General features: G+C 36.0%; 2 protein-coding genes and 1 pseudogene across 2 annotated transcripts; 1 reads left to right on the plus strand and 2 right to left on the minus strand.

The window, feature by feature from the left end:
• The first annotated feature begins 273 nt into the window (after positions 1-273).
• LOC116132849 (protein SRG1) lies at positions 274-1,994 on the plus strand. The gene is made up of 4 exons (XM_031418521.1): positions 274-674; positions 770-1,017; positions 1,101-1,428; positions 1,525-1,994. The coding sequence occupies exons 1-4, from the start codon at positions 417-419 to the stop codon at positions 1,783-1,785; spliced, it is 1,095 nt and encodes a 364-aa protein (XP_031274381.1). The 5' UTR covers positions 274-416; the 3' UTR covers positions 1,786-1,994.
• A 10,489-nt stretch (positions 1,995-12,483) lies between these two features.
• On the minus strand, positions 12,484-20,261 carry LOC116132812 (cullin-1-like). The gene is made up of 18 exons (XM_031418479.1): positions 20,232-20,261; positions 19,825-20,010; positions 19,557-19,604; positions 19,270-19,473; positions 19,108-19,185; positions 18,815-18,904; positions 18,630-18,710; positions 18,464-18,526; positions 16,862-16,897; positions 16,011-16,097; positions 14,550-14,699; positions 14,409-14,464; positions 14,187-14,307; positions 13,895-14,056; positions 13,624-13,767; positions 13,323-13,541; positions 13,063-13,230; positions 12,484-12,970 (listed from the first exon to the last, which is right to left on the minus strand). The coding sequence occupies exons 1-18, from the start codon at positions 20,259-20,261 to the stop codon at positions 12,869-12,871; spliced, it is 2,025 nt and encodes a 674-aa protein (XP_031274339.1). The 3' UTR covers positions 12,484-12,868.
• Positions 20,262-20,398: 137 nt separating this feature from the next.
• LOC116132813 lies at positions 20,399-23,911 on the minus strand (annotated as a pseudogene).
• Positions 23,912-24,464: the final 553 nt, after the last annotated feature.

Raw genomic sequence — 24,464 nt, forward strand, 5'->3', positions numbered from 1 at the left:
AACACATTTGGACACTAATTCTGGCTGGGGTGTATTTGTAAAAAAAAAAAAAAAAAAAGGGATAAAAGCATATTACGCTGCCAGACTTGAAAATTGGAAAAGAAATATTATTTAAAGATGAAATATGGTAAGCACTACCCAGTTTGTGTTTTATTACTGATCAGATTGTGTCAGTTGTGGTCCAAGCTCATTGTTTCCATGAATCACGATGCATTTGCTTGTAAATCAAAGTTCTCTTAAATTATGAAGAGCTGAATGGGCCCCTACGGACCACACATAATGCAACAAAGTGTTTGGATATTTAACCTTCTTTCTCTATAAATAAAGAGTTGGGCAAGCAGTGGAGCTCCCAAGTAAAGCTTTTTGCTACTTCTTACTTTTGAGTTAGTAATTTATTGCTTCAAAATTCTGTTTCAATGGCTCCAGCACCAATTTTTCCTGTCAAAGTTGGTCATATTGATGATGTTCAGGAACTGAGAAAGGCCAAACCAACCACAATTCCTGAAAGATTTGTTAGGGACTTAACTGAGAGGCCAACAATGGCCACAGCTTTATCATCAGCTACTGACATTCCCATTATCAACTTCTCAAAGCTCATCAAAGGCAACCCAGATGAGTTTCATAGTGAAATCTTAAACCTCACTACTGCCTGTGAACAGTGGGGATTCTTTCAGGTACATATATATTGTTTTAATATTCATGCTGAAGTTCTTTGTGAAAAAAAAAAAAATAGTTATGATGAAACTAATCTTTAGTTACTTTTTTTCAGGTGATCAACCATGAGATTGATCTCAGTTTACTTGAAAGCATAGAGAAGGTGGCCAAAGATTTCTTCATGCTGCCTTTAGAAGAGAAACAAAAATACCCCATGGCTCCAGGGACAGTTCAAGGATATGGACAAGCTTTTGTGTTTTCGGAAAACCAAAAATTAGACTGGTGTAACATGTTTGCTCTTGGGGTTGAGCCTCACTGCATAAGGAACCCAAAACTGTGGCCTGCAGAACCAGCTGAGTTCAGGTAATAGTAATAACCCCTTAAATGTAACTTGCAGAAATGTCATATTTTGGTTTACCAAATGTAATACTTGTGCTTTTCGGCAGTCAAACTCTGGAGAATTATTCAAGCAGAGTGAGGAAACTTTGTGAGAATCTGTTGAAATATATAGCAATGAGCCTGGGTTTGAAAGGTGATGTATTTGAAAAAATGTTTGGGGTAGCTGTGCAAGCTGTGAGAATGAATTACTACCCACCATGTTCAAGACCTGACCTTGTTTTGGGTCTTAGCCCACATTCAGATGGAAGTGCTCTCACAGTGCTGCAACAGGGCAAGGGTAGCTCAGTAGGACTTCAAATTCTTAAGAACAACACATGGGTCCCTGTTCAGCCTATTGCAAATGCACTTGTTGTAAACATTGGTGACACAATGGAAGTAAGAAAAGCATAATCTAGTGAATTACTTAAACCCTTTTTCTGAATGTTAAAAAATTATGGTTCTTGCTAATTTATTAGTATCATTATGATGTAGGTTTTAACAAATGGCAGATACAAAAGTGTGGAGCACAGGGCAGTGACACACAGAGAAAAAGACCGACTCTCCATTGCCACATTCTACGCTCCTGATTATGAAACAGAGCTTGGTCCAATGCCTGAACTGTTGGATGAAAACAACCTATGCAAGTATAGAAGATATAACCATGGAGAGTACAGTAAACACTATGTAACAAACAAGTTGCAGGGCAAGAAAACCCTGGATTTCGCCAAGATTGAAATTGACTATTCTACATAATTAAAGAAGGCTCCACTTGCTCCCCCTCTTATAGGGTACCCATAATTAGACTTTTCATATCATGTAAAAAAAAAAAAAAAAAAAAGTAGTGTTATTAATGTTTCAACTTTCACATGTGTTTGTGAATAGAATAAAGACCAAAATCCAAGTTTCATGTTATGTATTGTGCCTCTTTGATGGACAACACTGTTTATGAATCATGTATAATTCATATTTGTTTAAGCACTAAGCAAAACATTTCACTCAATTTGAAAGGAGATTTTGATCATTAGTATCTATAAGCACTAAGCAAATGAAGCAAACAAGAATCAAAATGTCACCTTTACTGTTTTCTATATTTCAGATTCCTAATAAGGAAAGAATCATTCAATAATGTAGAAAAAATCGCCAAAACAAACGCTACTATTTCATATTTATGAAGTAATGAGTGTTACATATACAAACTCAGGATCTAAATTTTGATCAGGGATGTCCGGATCAACTTGCGTGCACCTCAACTAATCTCCTAAAATTTTGAAACTACCGACCGGATAAGAGCTCTAATAACACCTATTAAGAGTCGTGAGAACTCAAATTCAGGAGACCATATTAGATCTTTCTCTATAACTACTAACTGGATAAGAGTTCAGATAACTATCTTTATTAAGAATCGTGGTGACTCAAACTAGACTATGTTACATCCTCTTTTATCTTTTCACTATCATCCGGTAAGTGTCAACGATGTATTAATTACAAAGAAATAAATCTCTTATTCCAATTGATGTGATACTGATAAGACATAACCACATGACTTTGAGAAATTTGTATACGTAATATTAATGTATTTTTTAAACAAATTAACCAAACAGAAGATGGACAAAACCATCGGTCTTCCATTGATTGTCAAAGCAAGGGGAATTAATTAAGCTATTTTTCCCGAGTGGTGGTGGGAGTGAAAAGATCACCCCTCCAATCATGGATGCATGTTGGTTCAACTCTTCGTATTATTGGTGTTGATGAAAGCACTAAGTAAGCAGCTTGTGATTGAGGATTCTAAGTTGAGATGACATATGAATCCTAACAAGTAGAGCACAAACTTCAACCCAAACATTCATCACCTTCTCATGTCATGTGTATACAGCAAACATGATATAAACTAATCATTATAAAGTTTCTTGTATAATTCGAATATATAAATTTTTTTCATGTTTGGACGTTTAGATTTTTAAAAGGTTAATTACAAAAATTCTTAATCAAAGCGTAAGTGTACTATTAGAGTAATTCTAATGGTACTCTCTATTTTAAAAAACATCTTTCATATAAATAAAGAACATTTTCATTGATTTTTAAATATAATGAACAAAAGTTGTGCCGACTTTTCAATGGTCGGTTTATTTTTTCCATTCTTTCCACTAGGCTCATTGCATCATCTTCCTCCTAAAGCTCAATCGTCCTTGTATGTTGATTTTTTTTACTTCTTGTCTTTCCACTTAGGTTAATTAATTAATTAATTCATTACTCTCTTTTCCTTTCACATGTTTGCTCCAACTCCAAGGTATTGGATTTGATTCCACTAAGGTGATATATATATTTTTTTTTTTTGGTGACCGAGGGTGTTCGGATTAGTTTGCCCGCATCTCAACTAATCATTTGAGGCCCTGAAGTTAACAACCATGTAAATCTCCTTACTGACTGCCCCTATTAATAACCTATATGGATCGAACTCAAAACCTCTTGAGTAATACACCCAAGAATCTTAGTTGACTGCTAGGCCACCCACTGATGGTTAAGGTGATATTTTTATATTCTTCTAAAAACTACTCTCTATTAATGAGATTGACTTCATTCTTAGATATGATATCAGTATATAAGAGTGTCTCTAAAGGACTTTTTATATGACCTAAACTCTTCATTACTCAAGAGGTTTTTAGTTTGATCTATATGGGTTATTAATAGGGACAGTCACTAAGGGGATTTACATGGTTGTCAACTTAAGGGTCCCAAATGATTAGTTGAAGTGCGGGCAAGCTGATCCGGACACCCTCGGTCACCAAAAGAAAAATATATATATCACCTTAGTGGAATCAAATCCAACGTAAGAAGAATACCTTGGAGTTGGAGCAAACATGTGAAAGAAAAAGAGAGTAATGAATTAATTAATTGACCTAAGTGGAAAGAGAAGAAGTAAGTAAAAAAAATCAACATACAAGGACGATTGACCTTAGGAGGAAGATGATGCAATGAGCCTAGTGGAAAGAATGGAAAATATAAACCGACCACTGAAAAGTCGGCATAGCTTTAAGCTGCTGAGGAATGATTACCTCCACTACAACCAATCCCCCAGCCCATCGGAAAAAGATTCAGTGCCCATTGTTTCCCTGTAAACCCTTATGGTCAAATAGAAAATTATACAGTTTTTTCAGTAGCATTTAACTTCATGCTCCTATTTATTTGTGGTGATAGAAAAAAACTTGTTTGAAGCCTTTCATCAGCCTCTCAGTCAATGGAACTGCCCAGCAAGTTAACTTATCAAGTTTTTGTTGGTTAATTACAAGAGCTAATTACTGGCTGTCAACTGGGACAAAGTTGAAGATTTTTGGTAACTTTTTTTCCTGGGTTTAGTACTTCAAATTCACCAAGATAAGTGAAAATTTTGTGTTATGCATCAATGATGTATGCAAAATGAAAGTTGAGGGGCTTGTATTAAAAGGGAGTAGTTGAAAGTTGAAGTTGAGCCAGAAAATGAACAAGTACACTGAATTCATCAGAGTTAGAACTGATATAATAATACTTGGAACCAAAAAAATGGTTTTGACTTTGGGACATGGGGTTAGAAATCTAGGAACCATGTTTAAAGGGAGAAGATATGACTACAGAAACTTAGTTGAAGCCAAGCTTGACTCAAGTGATATGACTTTGACAACCCACTAACAGAGAACCAAGATCTCACGCAAGTGTAAGTGTAAATGAAAGCTGTATCCTAACTTGCCATTATCATCAATAGTTGTGGGAGAATGATCTCAAACCGAAATGGTCCCAAACTCCAACCTTCTTAATATTATAAAATTAATTTGATCTACAAAAAGTGGCACCAGCATTTGTTTTAAAGAGTGTTGGGGTTGGAAGAAAATTGCTGGTCTTTTCTTAAATTTCTGAGTTGGGAATAATAATGATGCTAAAGAGAACCGTTGATTTTCCTTCCTTCACTTCCATTTTCAAGCACATTCATTGAATAATTGAATTTCCCACTTATTTAAAGCTGGTACCTAAAATAGACGTTAAAGTAGAAACACTTGAACTTGAACTTGAACTTGAGCTTGAGAAATTGACAAGAGCAATGGTCAGTAATGCTTGAAATGGACGTTAAAGTAGAAACACTTTGAACTTGAAGTCGAGAAAGTGACAAGAGCAATTGTCAAGAGTGCTTAAAATGTCGTAGGTTGGTAAATAAAGCATATTGAGTTTGCGGTAGTGTGCCAAACAGTTGATCACAATTACGCTTTTGTACTGGAGAACAATTGTTTACGATAGTAGAACATCTATTTAGTGATATTCTATACTTTGTTTTAAAAACTAAACTGGACCGGCTGGTCAGAAAGTCCGACCGGGACCTAGTAGCTTCTTCGGTCTAGTGCAGGTCTTAGGGGGTTTTTGTAATATTTTAAAATTATAAGGGTTAATTATAATTTTATAGGGGTGTTTTGGAGATATGTCAAAAGTTTTGGGATTAATTGGTGATTTTTTGGGGCATTTTAAATAAATAAAAATTTTAGGGACTAATTTGAACTTTTTAGGGAAATTTTTGTAATATATTAAAATTTAAGAGATTAATATGTGATTTTTTAAAAATAAAATTGTTGCTAACATCATCAGTCCAACCGATCGGTCCAACCGGTTAGACTGGTTGACCCATGACCTAGGCAGCAAAACGGGTTACCCTTCAGTCCGGGTTTTAAAACAATGATTTTATATGGAAATAACCTCTATGTAGTCATAAAAAAATTCTGGTCCCAACTTGGATCAATTATAATTTTTCTATTTCTTATTTGAAGGTTTCGTCTCCACATAGTAAAAAATATATGATATGTTATATTAAAGGCTCAAAATGAAATAAAATATTTACCTAAAGTTGTTTGAAACAATGATTTATACTTTAAAATTGTTACCACATCTTTAAACTTACAGATACGTAACAACTCACCAACTCCTTGTTAAAGTCAAAATATTTCTAGATTCTCAAATATATTTACAATATTTTCACATGAACTTATGTTTATCTCTTTTATCAACATCTATACCTTAGATTTGACATGCTTCATTAATTAATTATTAATTTAGTACATATGTTATGTACTATAGTCTATACCACATGCACTAATTATAATTGAGTTAAAAGAATATTTTTTTTAACTACAATTCTGTTATGTTATAATTATTTTATAGTAATAAAATTAATTTAATCTCACCGTTATAACCACAAAGAGATTCTACTGTATTAAAAAATAAGTTGGGTGTAATTGAAAAAAAAAAAAAAAAAAACCAATTTTCATGATACCCACGTAGAGCTGGGCATTTGGGACCAGGCCCAAAAGCCCAGCTCTAAAACCCGGTCCTAGGACCGGTCCTTGAGAGGATCGGACCTAGGAGGCCTGGTCCCAAAACGGGACCAGGCCTAAGGAGGAGGGCCCGGGCCCTCCACTGGGCCCTCCTCCAAGGTCCCAGGCCTGGGCATAAAAAAAATTGTATTTTTTTAATGTAATCCCTATCAAATTACATAAAACCCCCTGTTAATTTTAAAATAAATATAAATTACGATGATTAAAATGAAATTTTATAAAATTTATAAAAAAAAAAAAAAAATCTTCCAGGTCTAAAAAAATTATAAAATTTACCCCTAAAAAATACTAAAAACCTCCTATAAAATTTTGTTTTGCCCTCAAAATATAAAAAAAATTGAAGGGGGAAAATGAAATTACCCAAGGCCCATGGGACCGATCCTGGGCCCATGGGACCAGTCCCGACCAGGCCTAGGGCCTGGTCCGGGTCCTGATTTTTCTCATGGGCCTGGGACCGTGACTGGTCCCATGTGGGACCAGTCCCAAACAGGCCCAAGCCTGGGCCCACAAGAGACCGGTCCCTTGCCCACCTCTAACCCACGATGGCCAAGCTCCATATCTTGCTGAAAGCTACTTCCATGCATGGTTTTAAAAGCCGGACCGGACCGGGAACCGGTCACGTGTCCGGTTCGGTCTACCCTCAAACCCGTTAATAAGCTTTAAACCGTTTTAAACCGGTTGAAAACCGGATAATATAAGTGAACCGCCGATCCAACCGGACCGGCGGTAAAATCGGCCCACACTTTTAATTCCTAATCCATCGTCTTCTCTTCTCTGATCTCTCGCGCACCCATTCGTCTCTTCTTCTCTGTCACGCATCGTCGCACCCTTTCTTCTCTTCTTCTGTCACGCAGCGTCGCAGCCCCTTGGCCCCCTTCTCACCTTCTTCTCTTTCAGTTTTTCTCACAAAAACTCTCACGGTTTCTCTCTGAAATCCCACCCAAATCGCATTTGAACTTGCCGAAAATTGACGACGACGTCTTCCTCTCTCGCCGGAAATCGACGACATCTTCCTCCCTAGCTGGAAATCGACGGCGACAGCTCCATTCGTCGATCCAGGTAACGTCATCCTCCTCCCTTTACATTTAAGCTAACACCTGTTCATTTCGCTGGAAATCTATAGAGCTGTTGTGTTGTTGAATTAACATGATCTTGAGCATGTTCTTATGTTGTATGATGAATTTAATATGTCTATGATGAATGTGTAGGAAATGCAGACAAGTGTGAACTAGTTCTTTTCTTTCCTGTTTTCAATATTTTGTAAAGGCACCGAAAATTCAATTGTCCACGGTCTCAATTTTGTGCATCTTACTGAGTAAGGCATTTTGTTTGCAAATGTTAATTCATCTCCTAAGTTGTGCATCACGATGTGGTTATTACTCTGTTGAATGCAAAAAGGTTTTGAAGATCAATCCAAACTGTCTCTCGCCACACATCACTAATATCTATTAATTAATCCTGAAGCAGAATTCAAGCCCCCAATTCCATTTCTGTTTCCACATATTAAGGTTTGGATTTTATGGTGAGAGTTGGGAAACTGGACAGGAAGGAATATGTGTAACATGAACCTTGTGTTGTAGATTAGGTGACTAAAGGAAAGCTTGTCTAGATTGATGGCAATCACAGAATTCCCTTGTCTTTGTTTTAGCAGGCAAATCATGCTGGGGCTGTTGGCCATTAGGCAGAACTGCAAGCAACATAGGTCTCGAATTCTCCTGGTTTTTGTAGATTAATAAAGAGAGTAAATTTTCTTGTTTAGTTGGTAATGCAGCCTTGTGAACCAAAAGTTTATTAAAGGTATGTTAAGGGCTTTAGATCTTTCAATTTGTTGCGGGAGCAAAATGATTTCTATAACACCTTGATTTTTTTTTTGAAATTATGTGTAGGATTTGGTTGAATCAAAGATCAGCAGAAATTTTATGGTTGTTTTGGATTCTATAACACCTTGATTTTTTTTTTTTGTGAAAATGTGTAGGATTTGGTTGAATCAAAGAGATCAGCAGAGATTTTATGGTTGTTTTGGTGTTCTACTACTTTTTAGATTTCTCTCCTTCACCATCTTTTTATATGTTTGTTTAATTATTTATCTATGATTAAAATTATGTTGTCTGTGGAATGGAATGCTTGCTGGTGAGTGTTTTGTTCTATCAATCAAGTTAACTCTGGTATGTCTGCTTGCTGATTTCTGTAATTGTTTAAGTTGTTAAACTTCATGTCATGTTGTTATGCGTCTTGCCACGTTCAGAATTTAGCTTTACCAACAACTTTTCCTTCTACTGTCTTAATGTTAAATTATGCTGTTAATTTGTTAACTTCATGTCATGTTGTTTAAGTTGTTAAACTTCGTCATGCGTTATACACTCTAGGTTGCTTGTGGGATATTGATGGTTTCATTGAGCTTAGCATTTGGTACTCTCTTTGGTTGGCATGTGTTCCTCATCTCTAAAAATATGACACCTATAGAGGTAAGTTTAGAAATTTTGAAGTAGTATACACAGCATAGTTATTTCTTGGCTGAAACCACTCAACTCTTCCGATGACCTTAGAAACTTGCAGATGCATTATATATATATAATATATATATATATATATATATATATATATATATATATATTACTGTCCTCACGCCTCCATTGGACTTGCTCATTATGTTTCTTAAAATGTTTGGCTTAGAGTTTTGACAATCAATTTCTTGGTATTGGCTTAGAGTTCTAAATATAGTAGCGTAATTTAGAGACAAGTATATATTTATATATTTTGGTGGCTTTAGTTATTTCTTCATTATAGACAATAATGGCTTTAGTTATTTGCATTTATCTTGGATTCACCAGCGGTGAAATTGCAATTGGTTGAGTGATAATTGTTGTTATTTTGTTATTTCTTGTGTGATAGCCGATAGGTAGATAAAGATTAAAAATGACAAATGGCAACTCTGGCTCTGGGTCTTCTTCACAATCTAGTAGAGGTAGGACTGTATAACATGGGCACATGTTATTGAGGGTTATCCAAATGGAAGGAAGACATTAACATGTCTTCACTGTGGGAAGTAACTAGAGGAGGAGGTATTTTTAGAATGAACAACATCTAGCCGGAACAAAGGGGGATGTTGGTGCTTGTAAAAAAGTTCCTTTTGATGTTCAATACTCCATGAAGAATCACTAAAAGACATTGGGATAAAGGTAAAGAGAAGGTTGATTCTAGTAAGTATAAATCCTCCCTACGTTGCTTCCGTACATGTATTTGAGGGGATATGTTAATGAGAAGATAGTGAAATTTCGTCCATCAGAAATTCACATAAATGAAGGTAGGTTTGGCAGTAAAAAACAAAGTACAATGCTAGACAATCAAAGAGAAACAAATCTATTGGGGTTGGTGACTATTTTGCTCCAAGGACAATTGGTGGATCTCAACCATCAATTAGGAGTTGTTTAGCTGAAAAGATGCGACGTGGAGAGCAGACATGGCTTTTGGAAGATTCTTTTATGATGCTTGCTCCTAATTAATGCTCTAAATTCAATTTATCTTCAGCCTTTGGTGGATGCTATAGCCGCAATTGGGCCTGGTTATAACACCCAAATTATCATCTTTGCGTGTCATTTGTTAAGAGATGCTAAGAAGGAGTGCAGCTTCTTGTTGATAGTTATAGAAAGATTTGGGAAAATGTTGGATGTACCTTAATGGCTGATGGTTGGACTGATAATTCACATAGGTCATTGATCATTTTATGGTGTATTGTCCTAAGGGAGTTTGTTTTTGTGAATCAGTCGATGCTTCAGATGTTGTGAAGGATGCTGGGACATTGTTGAAGATGTTTGAGGAGGTAGTTTTATGGATTGGACCAAATAGTATTGTCCATTTTGTCTCAGACAATGGATCCAATTATAAACTGCTGGAAGATTATTGTCTGAGAAATATCCGAGTATTACTTGGTCACCCTGTGCAGCATATAGCATAAATTTGGTGTTAAAAGACATACTGAGATGGATCACATAGTTTATCTTGCGAGACGTGCTCTGAGGGTGACGAAGTTTATATAATATCATACTTTTTTGATAGCTTGGTTGAGGAAAAGACAGGTAATATACTTTTAGCTCATGTTCTTGTCAATCATAACATAATATGCATTTTTTATTATTGACTAACATCTATTATTTATTCAATTGAACAGGTTTGAAAGAAATTGTTCGTCCGGGTGCAACCCGTTTTGCTATAACTTTCATTGCAATGAGAGCTTTCATGAGCACAAACATGACTTGCAAGCCATGGTGACAGATAGGTCATTGTCGATTCTCGATATGCAAAAAGTAATAAAGGCAAACATTTTATTGACATAATTTTGTAACGATTTTTGGGATGATATGGGTAAGATATCCAAAGTTGTGAATCCATTGATGCGCTTGTTGGATTGTTGACTCAGATGAGAAGCCAGCAATAGGATATGTGTATGTGGCATGTACAGAGCGAAAATGCAATTAAGAAGTTGTTTAAGAATAAAAGAAATTCTACAAGCCTATACACGAATCATTAAGCTACGTTGGGATAGGACATTGCGTCTTGATATCCATGCTGCGGCTTATTATTTGAATCCTGCCTTTAAATATGACGAAGAATCTTTTTGCCTCAAGCCAGAAGTTATAGTGGTTTTCCTTGATACTATTGACAGTAAAGCAAGTCTTTCAATTGAGCAAGACAAGGTTAATGGAAGAGAGTAGATTATTCAAATCGAGAGGAAAGCTTTTTCCGTGGGCTTGCTCTTGAAACCGCCAAAACCACACATCCTGGTACTTAATAGTTATAAAATTTATAAGTTCTTTTGTTTTTTAAGTCTAATTTATTTATTATGTTTAATTTTCAATTAGATGAATGGTGGAGATCATTTGGGTATAGTACTCCAATTTGCAAAAGTTTGCAATAAAAATTCTTAGTCAAACTTCAAGCTCTTCTGGATGTGACCGAAATTGAGTGTTTTTGAGCACATACATACTAAAAAGAGGAATAGATTGGAGCATCAAAGGTTGAATGATCTTGTTTTCGTTCACTATAACTTGCTTTGCAAACAGGTATAAAACATTGTCATTACCAATTATGCATCACTCGTTTTGTTATATCTATTATTTTTCCTTCATTTTAGTTGTCATGCTTTTAATATTTCATTATGGTATTTAAGAAGTGTTCAAGAGAATAAGTTTGGATCCTATTGATTATGAAAGTATCGACAAAACTGAAGGTTGGATAGTTGACGATGAAGAGAGGAGGTCAGTGAACTTAATTATGGGAATTGGGGAACAAATGTTATATGGAGAGGATCTATTCCTACTGGAGTTGCTGATCACCCTTCTTTTTATGATTCAACAATGGTTACAAGGTTGGTTTCAATTATTTAAGCAACCTAGTATCTATTTAAATTAAATTACAAGTTTTAACTTATGATTTCTATTTTTACTTAAATTTGCGTAGATGGTGATGATGATGATGATGTGATGATGATGTGATGAATTTGATGCTAGTGTGTGACCTTAATCAACATGGAGACGGATCAAGAAAAAACACTTGCATTAAATATTTGTTATTAATTAGTATGTATTTTGATATTTAATAGTAAATACAACATCATGTTTAGATTTAGACTTTGAATTATTTTAATACTTAAATTATGCTAGGATTGTTGTTGAATTTAAACTGAATTATATGATTAGAAAGTAATTAAGTTGTTTTGTCTTATTAAAAATAGAAATCTAAAAAAAAAAAGTTTTTAAAAATGTGTTGATGTCATCATGTGTGTGATAACCACACCGGCCCAACCGACGGTCCAACCGGTTGGACCGATTGAACCGTAACCCAACTAGCAGAGCGATTGCCTACCGGTCCGGTTTTTAAAACATGCTTCCATGTTCAATTTTCCCAATTTCCAATGCTTCCAACCGACGTCACACAATCTATTCAAGCATTTCCGTGTTAATATCTTTTGGTCATTGCCTTTGATTTAGGAATTGAGTGTTTCCCTGTAAAAGAGTAAATTGAAGGAAGCATAAAATATGGGAGGCATGGATTTCCCATTGAAAGAAAGACATTCCATTCCACTTGATACTTCTTAGCTTACAATCAAAATGCAATTTTAATAGATGAAAATACACGTTTTAGCGCAGGGAAAGCAAGATATAAATTCACAAACAAACTTCAACTAGGTCATGAAATGGATTTTGCATAATAAGAAGACAGATCTGCATGGTCCCTTGGTGAAAGTGAACCACATTATGAAATTAATAACAATTTCTCCACCACCGGTTCACAATCTATAGTTGTGTTCTCCACACCTGGCTCCATCGACAAAATTTACAAGCATCGCAGGTTCTCCTCCAGAGTAATCACCAAAGGAGGCACTCATTGTGGCTCGGGCTATGGCTGTTTTATATGCCCTATTTCCACCATGAGCTGGCCCTCTTTTTCCAGCAGCAATAGTCACCACTCCATGTTGAACCCAGACCGGATCATGCCAAGTACCGGAACATATTGGGATTAGCTTTGTCCCTCTCGAGATAGTCCCGAGTGATGAGGTCTTCAATCCTCTTTTTAATTGCCTTGAAATCAGGCTGCAAAATTTTACATTTCAATTAACACTGAGTTATAAATGAGGAAAGATAAGGCAGATACATTACAACACAAAAAAAATTGCCATATAAACCTTGAACATGCGGCTCAACTGCTCAACACACTCCAGCACCAACTGTTGGTGCCCCAAAACCTTCCTACTCTTCATGATGCGAACAATTGAGGCATCAATCGCATACCGTCTGTCCTTGTCAACATCTTCAATCACCTTCTTCTTTTCATCCACAGGAGGGAGAGGAATCTGCAAATTGAACATGTTACAAATCATCCTAGAGAAAAATCAGTAATTAGAAAAAAGAGACCAGAACAAGAGTTTAGAAACAGCTACAGAACCTTGATCCTCCTCATTTTATCAGTAAACTTGGAGTTGAACTCAAAGTGATCGGTGGGAGAGATGCTTTTCGTGTTTGGCTCTTTGTTGAGAATCTTATACTTTGCACATGACAAGGAATGAAGCAGTCTAATAACATCATCATCAGTCAAGTTCAACTGAGTCATGATCTCTGAATAACTCAGCCTATCTGAGGAATTGAAAAGTAGCAAGGCAGAAGCCTGCAGACCAAAAAATCCTGAGTTAGCCATCAAGAAACCCACCTCAGAACCCACACCTAAAAAAATGGCTTGAGCCAATTACTTGATAGGTTGTGACAATCAGTTCTGTGGTTCTGGTTTCAAATTTCCCAATGAGGTTACAAGTACCCAGTGAGTATATCCAAGTAAGTTTTCTGTGCTTGGTTTTTGTCTGATAGAATTCTCTAAATACTTCAACACACTTTACCTAAAGCAGCAGAGTTTCAACAGAGTAATATTAATGTACAGAAAAAGTGAAAATAAATAAATAAGCATATATGGGCTTCACATCTAACAAAACGTTTCTTGTCTATACAAGAATTTTATGAGCCTACCATCTCTGCTGGAAGGTTAAGATCAAATGACTTGTAACTCGGCCAGAAGCCAGTAGTCAAAACAGTAACTGTCAAATCAATCCCTGGATTTGCATTTGGGTTACTGTTTAGATATTCCTCAAAATTATTCTGATTTTCCTTCGCCAATGTCAGGTCCGTAACCTGGTAAAAATTAAACAAACATACATATGAACAAAGAATAAAGAATCACCCTTCCTCTCAATGTTTCCAATAGTATCTGCATTTAACATTGAAAACTTCCAATTCACCAAGGATAGTAAAGTGTACTGACCATCCCCTCCATCTTGGAGGTGAACTGACCACCACACTGTTGCTTCAGCTTTGTTAAAATACTTCTCTCATGGTCATCATTAGCACTCTTGTCAAAAAGAAGCCGCCGAGCAAGCTTTTTCCTGCCAGCAGCCATGCAATGTAAAGTTAATATTTCTAAAATGACTTTATCCTAAAAATATTATTACATAGCGATTCACAATGGAAAAGTGATGGCATATACCTGTAAAATTCAGCGAATAAATCCTTGTCGCTAATATATGCAAGCAGCTTCACTACCTGTAGATAAATGACAAATTCAATTACAAAGTTTAACATCATGTCTGCAGAAGCTATATCAACACTACACAACAATGCAACGGACCTTCTCAAGTGTTTCTTCAATTGCTTCATCACTAAGTTTCTCACTCCCACCTTTCTTAAGAATATTATCACAAAAAGTGGCAAGGAGTTCTGCACTTGAGCTTCCAGCAACACCCTTGTTGCAGAAGACCTCAAAAGCCTCCTTAAGAGACTGCAGGAAAACACAAAACAATCAGATTATACAGGAACTACTGGATGTGATGTTAAAATTTTGAACCAATTCTCTATTACAGACCTTGTGGAAAAGAGTGTGGTTCTGGAAACAATCATTTACATATGCTAGGTACTTGTCATGTAACTCAATCACTTTCCTAACAAAAACCTGAAAACCACAAGAAAATTAGTTTCTACCCTCGCAGGCAGTCCTTATGCCCAATAGAAATAGAAGTGCAAAAATTTAGGGTGTGTTTGTTTTAGTATTTTAGATAGTATTTTTGATATTTCTAGAGTTGGGTGGGAATAACGAGGTAGGATTTAAAAATTAACAAAACACCCCCTAGATTTGTTAATTTACTAAACACCCCTTAATAAAAACATTTAGAATTACAAAAACACCCCCACCCACCCATTAAATACCGGCAGCCGGCCACCACCGTCGGAGGGTGGCCGGATTTTCCGTATCGACGCTCGACCGACTGGATCTGGCCGATCATGCGCCAAGATGGCTTTTTCCAGCCAAATACACCGTGGATCTAGCCATTGACGGCCAGATCTAGCCATGTTTGGTTGACAGTCAAAGATATGGTCGTCGTTGATGACCAACTACGGCCAGATCCAAGGTAGATATGGCTGGAAAATGATAGATCGGTGCACTACCGGCAAGATCCAGCCGGTAGTGCTCCATTATACCAGATTCCAGCCACCTTCCGACGGTGGCCGCAGGAATCTGGCAAATGTGGGTGGGTGGGGGTGTTTTTGTTAATTTTTAAACTTTTTTTTGGAGGTGTTTAATTAAATTAATAAACTTAAGGGGTCTAAAAGTAATTGAATAAAATATAATAGTATTTCCTAAATCATGAAACAAACAGTTATTTTGAGAATAACATTGGAAATAGGATAAAAATAGTATACCAAACAGACCCTTACCTGTTCTTGCAAACCAACCACGTCCCTTTTTTCAGCCTGTTAAAAAATATATATACAGAGTTATTGGCATGAAAATCCATGGTTGCCTGCTAACAAATATGCCACGAATATGCACTTTTAATATAGAAATGACATGGTGAGCTACACAAACACCACTAAAAAGAAGCCAAGCACACTGCAGTAACAGCATAAAAGATATGCCAGCTAAAATAGAAATAAAACTCCTTAAACTCAGTTCCACCAACTTGTCAGCTATATAATAAGACAACCAGAAGTTTTACCTTATGGCATTATAAAGCTAATTCTGAATACATAATATCTTTATTTCAAACATAATATTTCTTCATTTGNTTTGAACCAATTCTCTATTACAGACCTTGTGGAAAAGAGTGTGGTTCTGGAAACAATCATTTACATATGCTAGGTACTTGTCATGTAACTCAATCACTTTCCTAACAAAAACCTGAAAACCACAAGAAAATTAGTTTCTACCCTCGCAGGCAGTCCTTATGCCCAATAGAAATAGAAGTGCAAAAATTTAGGGTGTGTTTGTTTTAGTATTTTAGATAGTATTTTTGATATTTCTAGAGTTGGGTGGGAATAACGAGGTAGGATTTAAAAATTAACAAAACACCCCCTAGATTTGTTAATTTACTAAACACCCCTTAATAAAAACATTTAGAATTACAAAAACACCCCCACCCACCCATTAAATACCGGCAGCCGGCCACCACCGTCGGAGGGTGGCCGGATTTTCCGTATCGACGCTCGACCGACTGGATCTGGCCGATCATGCGCCAAGATGGCTTTTTCCAGCCAAATACACCGTGGATCTAGCCATTGACGGCCAGATCTAGCCATGTTTGGTTGACAGTCAAAGATATGGTCGTCGTTGATGACCAACTACGGCCAGATCCAAGGTAGATATGGCTGGAAAATGATAGATCGGTGCACTACCGGCAAGATCCAGCCGGTAGTGCTCCATTATACCAGATTCCAGCCACCTTCCGACGGTGGCCGCAGGAATCTGGCAAATGTGGGTGGGTGGGGGTGTTTTTGTTAATTTTTAAACTTTTTTTTGGAGGTGTTTAATTAAATTAATAAACTTAAGGGGTCTAAAAGTAATTGAATAAAATATAATAGTATTTCCTAAATCATGAAACAAACAGTTATTTTGAGAATAACATTGGAAATAGGATAAAAATAGTATACCAAACAGACCCTTACCTGTTCTTGCAAACCAACCACGTCCCTTTTTTCAGCCTGTTAAAAAATATATATACAGAGTTATTGGCATGAAAATCCATGGTTGCCTGCTAACAAATATGCCACGAATATGCACTTTTAATATAGAAATGACATGGTGAGCTACACAAACACCACTAAAAAGAAGCCAAGCACACTGCAGTAACAGCATAAAAGATATGCCAGCTAAAATAGAAATAAAACTCCTTAAGCTCAGTTCCACCAACTTGTCAGCTATATAATAAGACAACCAGAAGTTTTACCTTATGGCATTATAAAGCTAATTCTGAATACATAATATCTTTATTTCAAACATAATATTTCTTCATTTGTATACTAGAACATATAACATCTTGCTACCATGACAGCTTTCAAAAACACATGGAGATTCTTCCATTGTAGCTAAAGTTACTGATAGTATAAACCAAATTGTCAATCATGCCACTCAGAAACTCCAACTTCTCAATGTAGTGAAGAGAACCACGGGATGACCTAAGCTTCACTAGGAACAATTATTGAATATAATGTGCTCGAAATGATTTTACACTTTCTATTTTCCATCCAAAGGAGCATCTTCACTAAATGCATGCAGTAACTTGCATTTTTTCTAATTTTATTATAAAAAAGATGCTTGTAAGAAGTTTCATAGGTAAAGACTCCAAATAAAATGACAGAAAGGACCAAGCAACTACCAACAACACAATGTTACAAGTTAAGAAGTCGTCTCAACCTGTGCAGGCCCATAGCTTTAAATTGGACATAAGAGCTACGCACTTTCTAATACCCCATCATGCTAAAGATTCAACTCCAAAAATTTATGTAGGCAACCAACCGGATATCACCTTCCCCAACCCTGCCCTGTAGCCATTCCCATACCTGCCACAAACACAGAGGGGTTGGACCAGGCAAGGCAAGAGAAAAGAACACGGTGGAGTGAAGACCTGTTACTTGGGTATACATGTAACAGTAACTGTTCCCATCATCTAAAAGCTAATTTTGACCAAGTAAAACATGGCAGGTGTGAAACGTGCCATACCCAGCAAAGCAGCTGATATTTGTAAGGTTAAGAGGGATTTCACATATAAAGAACTTTCACCTTAGGTTCGTTCTCTCCAATGTGGAGTAGGTGTATATCCTACAGGTAGTCAGAAACAGAATCCCACACCAAATGCACACTAGAAGTGAATAATCTCTAGGTTGTATGAAGACACCAAATTTAACAATTTTTTTCAAAGACTATCGCAGTCTTGCTCAAGTAAACTCAAAAAAGGTACATAAACAAATATTACTACATGCACAAAACCCAAAGCCCTAGAAAACAGAAAGTATCCCAGGAAGCACCAAGGCAGAAAGATTAATGCCTAAAATCTAAACTGGAAACTCCAATAATTAAGAAAAGAAATAAACTTTCTTGAAGATGATATCAAAAACAAAAATTTTAATGCCTCCATCTTCAGGCAATAGATAAATGCTCCAATTAATGCAAAGTACCGTTCGGATATGAATGCCAACAATTATAAATGTAAGGCTTTAAAGGAGTCTTCATGTGTAAGCTAATTAAACGACGAACAGACATATACACACCTTCTTGTTGTTCGCTGCATCTTCAGCCTGTTTAACCAATGCTGTACCTTCAGCAGTAACATGCTGCACAGGGAGACAGAAGGAAAGAGAATTAATGTGCAAAAAACAAAAGGAATAAAAAAAACTACACTGGAGTTGCCTTTAATTCAATAAAAATATAAAGCACCTGCTTAAATATGTTGGAAACTGGGTCTAATCCTCGAGGTATTTTAGAAAAGAGCCTGAACATTCTTGACAAATCCTCCACCTAAAACATAATTCAGAAAAGAGGAAGAAAATCACAGCATTTACTGGTTAAATTACAACCAATCTACAGCATGTATTTAAAATATATGATAATTCAGTTAATACCTTGTCATCTCTAAGCAGTGCATGGCATCCTGAGTGCTCTTTTTCAAGCAGTTGGTTAGCAAATACAGTCAACAACTCATGTTGAACTTTCTGCAAAGGAGAAAATAGACTTGTAAAAACAACAATACAGATGGAAAAATAAATCTTTGAATAGGGGCTTCATAAAATGGAAGAACTTTAAAATACATGATGAAGTTAAGGAATTAAGTATCTTGGAAACCTAGACAAACATCCTCCATTTGACTAACTACTCTAAAAATGATAGATATATTAAATTAAACGTTATGGCAAACCTCCAGTAACTTTGGTTCACTACTAGAATGCAAGTAATGAGCAACCCTATCCTTCTCCCGTTTCAGACACTCCTCAGCCTGGAAGTACCAACAGACACATTAGAATCATTTAGGAATACACAAAATATGAAGTTTTATGTAACAAGAACATTTAAAGCATACTTTCAACATATAATCTGGACAAGAATCTTCTAAGATCCAGCTTGAAGCCTTCCGAGAATAATATCCAGATGTATCAATAAGCATGGCTGCTTCAAAGTCATTTTCATAGGAATCCATTTGCCCCATCCCGATTTCAACAAATATATCTAAAACATTCTTCAATAAAGCTCGATCAATCTGTTCACCCTCACGTTCTTGATCAATCTAATATAAAATAATTCTGTTAATAAATCTTAGCTGAATAATTAAAATGCATGGTGCGAACTTTGGCAAGAAACAACACATACCAAAGATATTACAGCATCTCTTACTTTTCCATTCAACTCCAGATAGACCTAAAATTAAAACAATATACCCATAACATTACAATGTCAAATGACTTGTTATAAGGAGAGTTGACATCATACGGAAGAACTAAACTAAAAGTAAATGTTAAAAAAAAAAAAAAAAAAAAAAAAAATCTAAGTAGCTATAGCTTTCTAGAAGAAAGGAACAGAATAATCCAAACAAATACAAACGGGAAATGCAATAGCACCATGTTCAGTCATGGCATACCAGATCACGGAAACAGGAAAGCCCAACTTCATTAAGGGGTGGCAGAGACCTCCGAGCTATAAAGTAACGGTCAAGATAATGGAAGAATCGAGAAAGCCACCTGACCATAACCTTATGGTTTGCCCACCGTTTTACAAGCTCTCTCAACATAAACTCATCATGCTTCTCTCTTATAGATGGCAATACCTGAAACACAAACAAAGAAGTATATGGGAACAATGTTTAAAAAAAAAAATAGTGTAAAAAGGTTAACAAAGAAATCAATGAATGAAAGAAAATATCTATCGTCAATTCCAACAATAAGAAGAAGACAGATCTGCATGGTCCCTTGGTGAAGTGAACCACATTATGAAATTAATAACAATTTCTCCACCACCGGTCACAATCTATACTTGTGTTCTCCACACCTGGCTCCATCGACAAAAATTTACAAGCATCGCAGGTTCTCTCCAGAGTAATCACCAAAGGAGGCACTCATTGTGGCGGGATGGCTGTTTATATGCCCTATTTCACCATGAGCTGGCCCTCTTTTTCCAGCAGCAATAGTCACCACTCCATGTTGAACCCAGACCGGTCATGCCAAGTACCTGAACATATTGGGATTAGCTTTGTCCCTCGAGATAGTCCCGAGTGAGAGGTCTTCAATCCTCTTTTTAATGCCTTGAAATCAGGCTGCAAAATTTTACATTTCAATTAACACTGAGTTATAAATGAGGAAAGATAAGGCAGATACATTACAACACAAAAAAAAATTGCCATATAAACCTTGAACATGCGGCTCAACTGCTCAACACACTCCAGCACCAACGTTGGTGCCCCAAAACCTTCCTAATCTTCATGATGCGAACAATTGAGGCATCAATCGCATACCGTCTGTCCTTGTCAACATTTCAATCACCTTTCTTTTCATCACAGGAGGGAGAGGAATCTGCAAATTGAACATGTTACAAATCATCCTAGAGAAAAACAGTAATTAGAAAAAAAGAGACCAGAACAAGAGTTTAGAAACAGCTACAGAACCTTGATCCTCCTCATTTATCAGTAAACTTGAGTGAACTCAAAGTGATCGGTGGGAGAGATGCTTTTCGTGTTGGCTCTTGTTGAGAATCTTATACTTTGCACATGACAAGGAATGAAGCAGTCTAATAACTCATCATCAGTCAAGTTCAACTGAGTCATGATCTCTGAATAACTCAGCCTATCGAGGAATGAAAGTAGCAAGGCAGAAGCTGCAGACCAAAAAATCCTGAGTAGCCATGAAGAAACCCACCTCAGAAACCACACCTAAAAAAATGGCTTGAGCCAATTACTTGATAGGTTGTGACAATCAGTTCTGTGGTTCTGGTTTCAAAATTCCCAATGAGGTTACAAGTACCCAGTGAGTATATCCAAGTAAGTTTTCTGTGCTTGGTTTTTGTCTGATAGAATCTCTAAATACTTCAACACACTTTACCTAAAGCAGCAGAGTTTCAACAGAGTAATATTAATGTACAGAAAAAGTGAAATAAAATAATAAGCATATATGGGCTTCACATCTAACAAAACGTTTCTGTCTTACAAGAATTTTATGAGCCTACCATCTCTGCTGGAAGGTTAAGATCAAATGACTTGTAACTCGGCCAGAAGCCAGTAGTCAAAACAGTAACTGTCAAATCAATCCCTGGATTTGCATTTGGGTTACTGTTAGATATTCCTCAAAATATTCTGATTTTCCTTCGCCAATGTCAGGTCCGTACCTGGTAAAAATTAAACAAACATACATAGAACAAAGAATAAAGAATCACCTTCTCTCAATGTTTCCAAAGTATCTGCATTTAACATTGAAAACTTCCAATTCACCAAGGATAGTAAAGTGTACTGACCATCCCTCCATCTTGGAGGTGAACTGACCACCACACTGCTGCTTCAGCTTTGTTAAAATACTTCTCTCATGGTCATCATTAGCACTCTTGTCAAAAAGAAGCGCCGCGAGCAAGCTTTTTCTGCCAGCAGCCATGCAATATAAATTTCTTAAATGACTATTATCCTAATAATCTATATTATTTAAACCTAGCGATTCAACAATGGAAAAGTGATGCATATCTAACGTAAAATTCAGAGAATAAATCCTTGTCGCTATATATGCAAGCAGCTTCACTACCGTAGATAAATGACAAATTCAATTAAAAGTTTAACATCTGTCTGCAGAAGCTATATCAACACTACACAACAATGGAACGGACCTTCTCAAGTGTTTCTTCAATTGCTTCATCACTAAGTTCTCATCCCACCTTCTAAGAATATTATCACAAAAAGTGGCAAGGAGTTCTGCACTGAGCTTCCAGCAACACCCTTGTTGCAGAAGACCTCAAAAGCCTCCTTAAGAGACTGCAGGAAAACACAAAACAATCAGATTATACAGGAACTACTGGATGTGATGTTAAAATTTTGAACCAATTTCTATTACAGACCTTGTGGAAGAGAGTGTGGTTCTGGAAACAATCATTTACATATGCTAGGTACTTGTCATGTAACTCAATCACTTTCTAACAAAAACCTGAAAACCACAGAAAATATAGTTTCTACCCTGCAGGCAGTCCTTATGCCCAATAGAAATAGAAGAGCAAAAATTTAGGGTGTGTTGTTTAGTATTTTAGATAGTATTTTTGATTTTTAGAGTTGGGTGGAAATAACGAGGTAAGATTTAAAATTAACAAAACACCCCCTAGATTTGTTAATTTACTAAACACCCCTAATAAAAACATTTAGAATTACAAAAAAAAAACCCCCACCCACCCATTAAATACCGGCAGCCGGCCACCACCGTCGGAGGATGGCCGGATTTTCGTATCGGCACTCGACCGACTGGATCTAGGGGGTTAATTATAACATTACATTATAAATTTATAGTATGATTACTTAATTAATTATAACATTATATAAACAATATTACAATACTAATTAATAATTAACAATTTAATAATTATAATATTACATTATAATTAAATAGTATATTACTTAATTAATTTAACATTACAATTTACATTGCAGTATGATCACTTAATTAATTATAACATTACACAATTAAATAATTACTTAATTAATTATGACATTATATTATAAACATTAAACATAAGTAATTAATTAAATCATTAGAAATTTAATTGATTATAACGTTACATATTGTTAAAAACTACTTAAATAATTATAAGTTTAAACATACATTATAGTATGATCACTTAATTATTATACATTCATTATAATTTGAATTGTGATGAATAATTGTTTGTGTTTTGGTTTTGATTGACGAATTTTATGTGAATTGTGATGAACGATTGAATTCAAGTGTTGCCTAGAGATTACAGGTTATGAGTTACATTGGACATAAAATGAATGAATAATCAAAATTTGTTAGGGGTGTATTTGTAACTTTTAAAGTATTTTTATCATTTTTTAACTAATAAGGGGGTAATTAATTTTTTACAGGGTATCGGGAAAGGAACCGGAACCTTGAAGAACTGCACTGTGCGATTCCGGTTCCGATTCCTCCGGAAAGTGGAGGGTACTAGAACCGCTCACCCTAACTGGATCTGGCCGATCATGTGTCGAGATGGCCTTTTCCAGCCAAATCCACCGTGGATCTAGCCATTGACGGCCAGATCTAACCATGTTTGGTCAATAGTCAAAGATATGGTCATCGTTGACGACCAACTACGACCAGATCCAAGGTGGATATGGCTGGAAAATGATAGATCGGTGCACTACCGGCAAGATCCAGCCGGTAGTGCTCCATTATACCAGATTCCGGCCACCTTCCGTGGTGGCCACGAGAATCTGGCAAAAGTGGGTGGGTGGGCTGTTTTTGTTAATTTTTAAATTTTTTTGGAAGTTTTAATTAAATTAATAAACTTAAGGGGTCTAAAAGTAATTGAATAAATATAATAAGATATTTCCTAAAAATGAAACAAACAGTATTTTGAGAATAAGATGGAAATAGGATAGAAAATAGTATACCAAACAGACCCTTACCTGTTCTTGCAAACCAACCACGTCCCTTTTTTCAGCTGTTAAAAAATATATATACAGAGTTATTGGCATGAAAATCCATGGTTGCCTGCTAACAAATATGCCCGATATGCACTTTAAATGACATGGTGAACTACACAAACACCACTAAAAAGAAGCCAAGCACACTGCAGTAACAGCATAAAAAGATATGCCAGCTAAAATAGAATAAAAACTCCTTAAACTCAGTTCCACCAACTTGTCAGCTATATAAGAAGACAACCAGAAGTTTTTACTTATGGCATTATAAAGCTAATTCTGAATACATAATATCTTTATTTCAAACATAATATTTCTTCATTTGTATACTAGAACATTAACATCTTGCCACCATGACAGCTTTCAAAAACACATGGGATTCTTCCTTGTAGCTAAAGTTACTGATAGTATAAACCAAATTGTCAATCATGCCACTCAGAAACTCCAACTTCTCAATGTAGTGAAGAGACCACGGGATGACCTAAGCTTCACTAGGAACAATTATTGGATATAATGTGCTCGAAATGATTTTACACTTTCTATTTCCATCCAAAGGAGCATCTTCACTAAATGCATGCAGGTAACTTGCATTTTTTCTAATTTTATTAAAAAAGAGC

This window comes from Pistacia vera, unplaced genomic scaffold (assembly GCF_008641045.1).
Source record: "Pistacia vera cultivar Batoury unplaced genomic scaffold, PisVer_v2 Contig260, whole genome shotgun sequence".
Classification (NCBI taxonomy): Eukaryota; Viridiplantae; Streptophyta; class Magnoliopsida; order Sapindales; family Anacardiaceae; genus Pistacia; species Pistacia vera.

What these genes read in the sequence shown, in the direction of transcription:
- LOC116132849 (XM_031418521.1), top strand. Translation starts at nt 417, where the DNA reads ATGGCTCCAGCACCAATTTTTCCTGTCAAAGTTGGTCATATTGATGAT. An exon ending in AACAGTGGGGATTCTTTCAG is followed by an intron (nt 675 to 769) that starts GTACATATATAT and finishes ACTTTTTTTCAG; the next exon opens with GTGATCAACCATGAGATTGA. An exon ending in GCAGAACCAGCTGAGTTCAG is followed by an intron (nt 1,018 to 1,100) that starts GTAATAGTAATA and finishes GCTTTTCGGCAG; the next exon opens with TCAAACTCTGGAGAATTATT.
- LOC116132812 (XM_031418479.1), bottom strand. Translation starts at nt 20,261, where the DNA reads ATGCTTGTAAATTTTTGTCGATGGAGCCAG. An exon ending in ACCACACTCTTTTCCACAAG is followed by an intron (nt 14,700 to 16,010) that starts GTCTGTAATAGA and finishes GTTTTCCTGCAG; the next exon opens with TCTCTTAAGGAGGCTTTTGA. An exon ending in TTAACCTTCCAGCAGAGATG is followed by an intron (nt 13,768 to 13,894) that starts GTAGGCTCATAA and finishes CTGCTGCTTTAG; the next exon opens with GTAAAGTGTGTTGAAGTATT.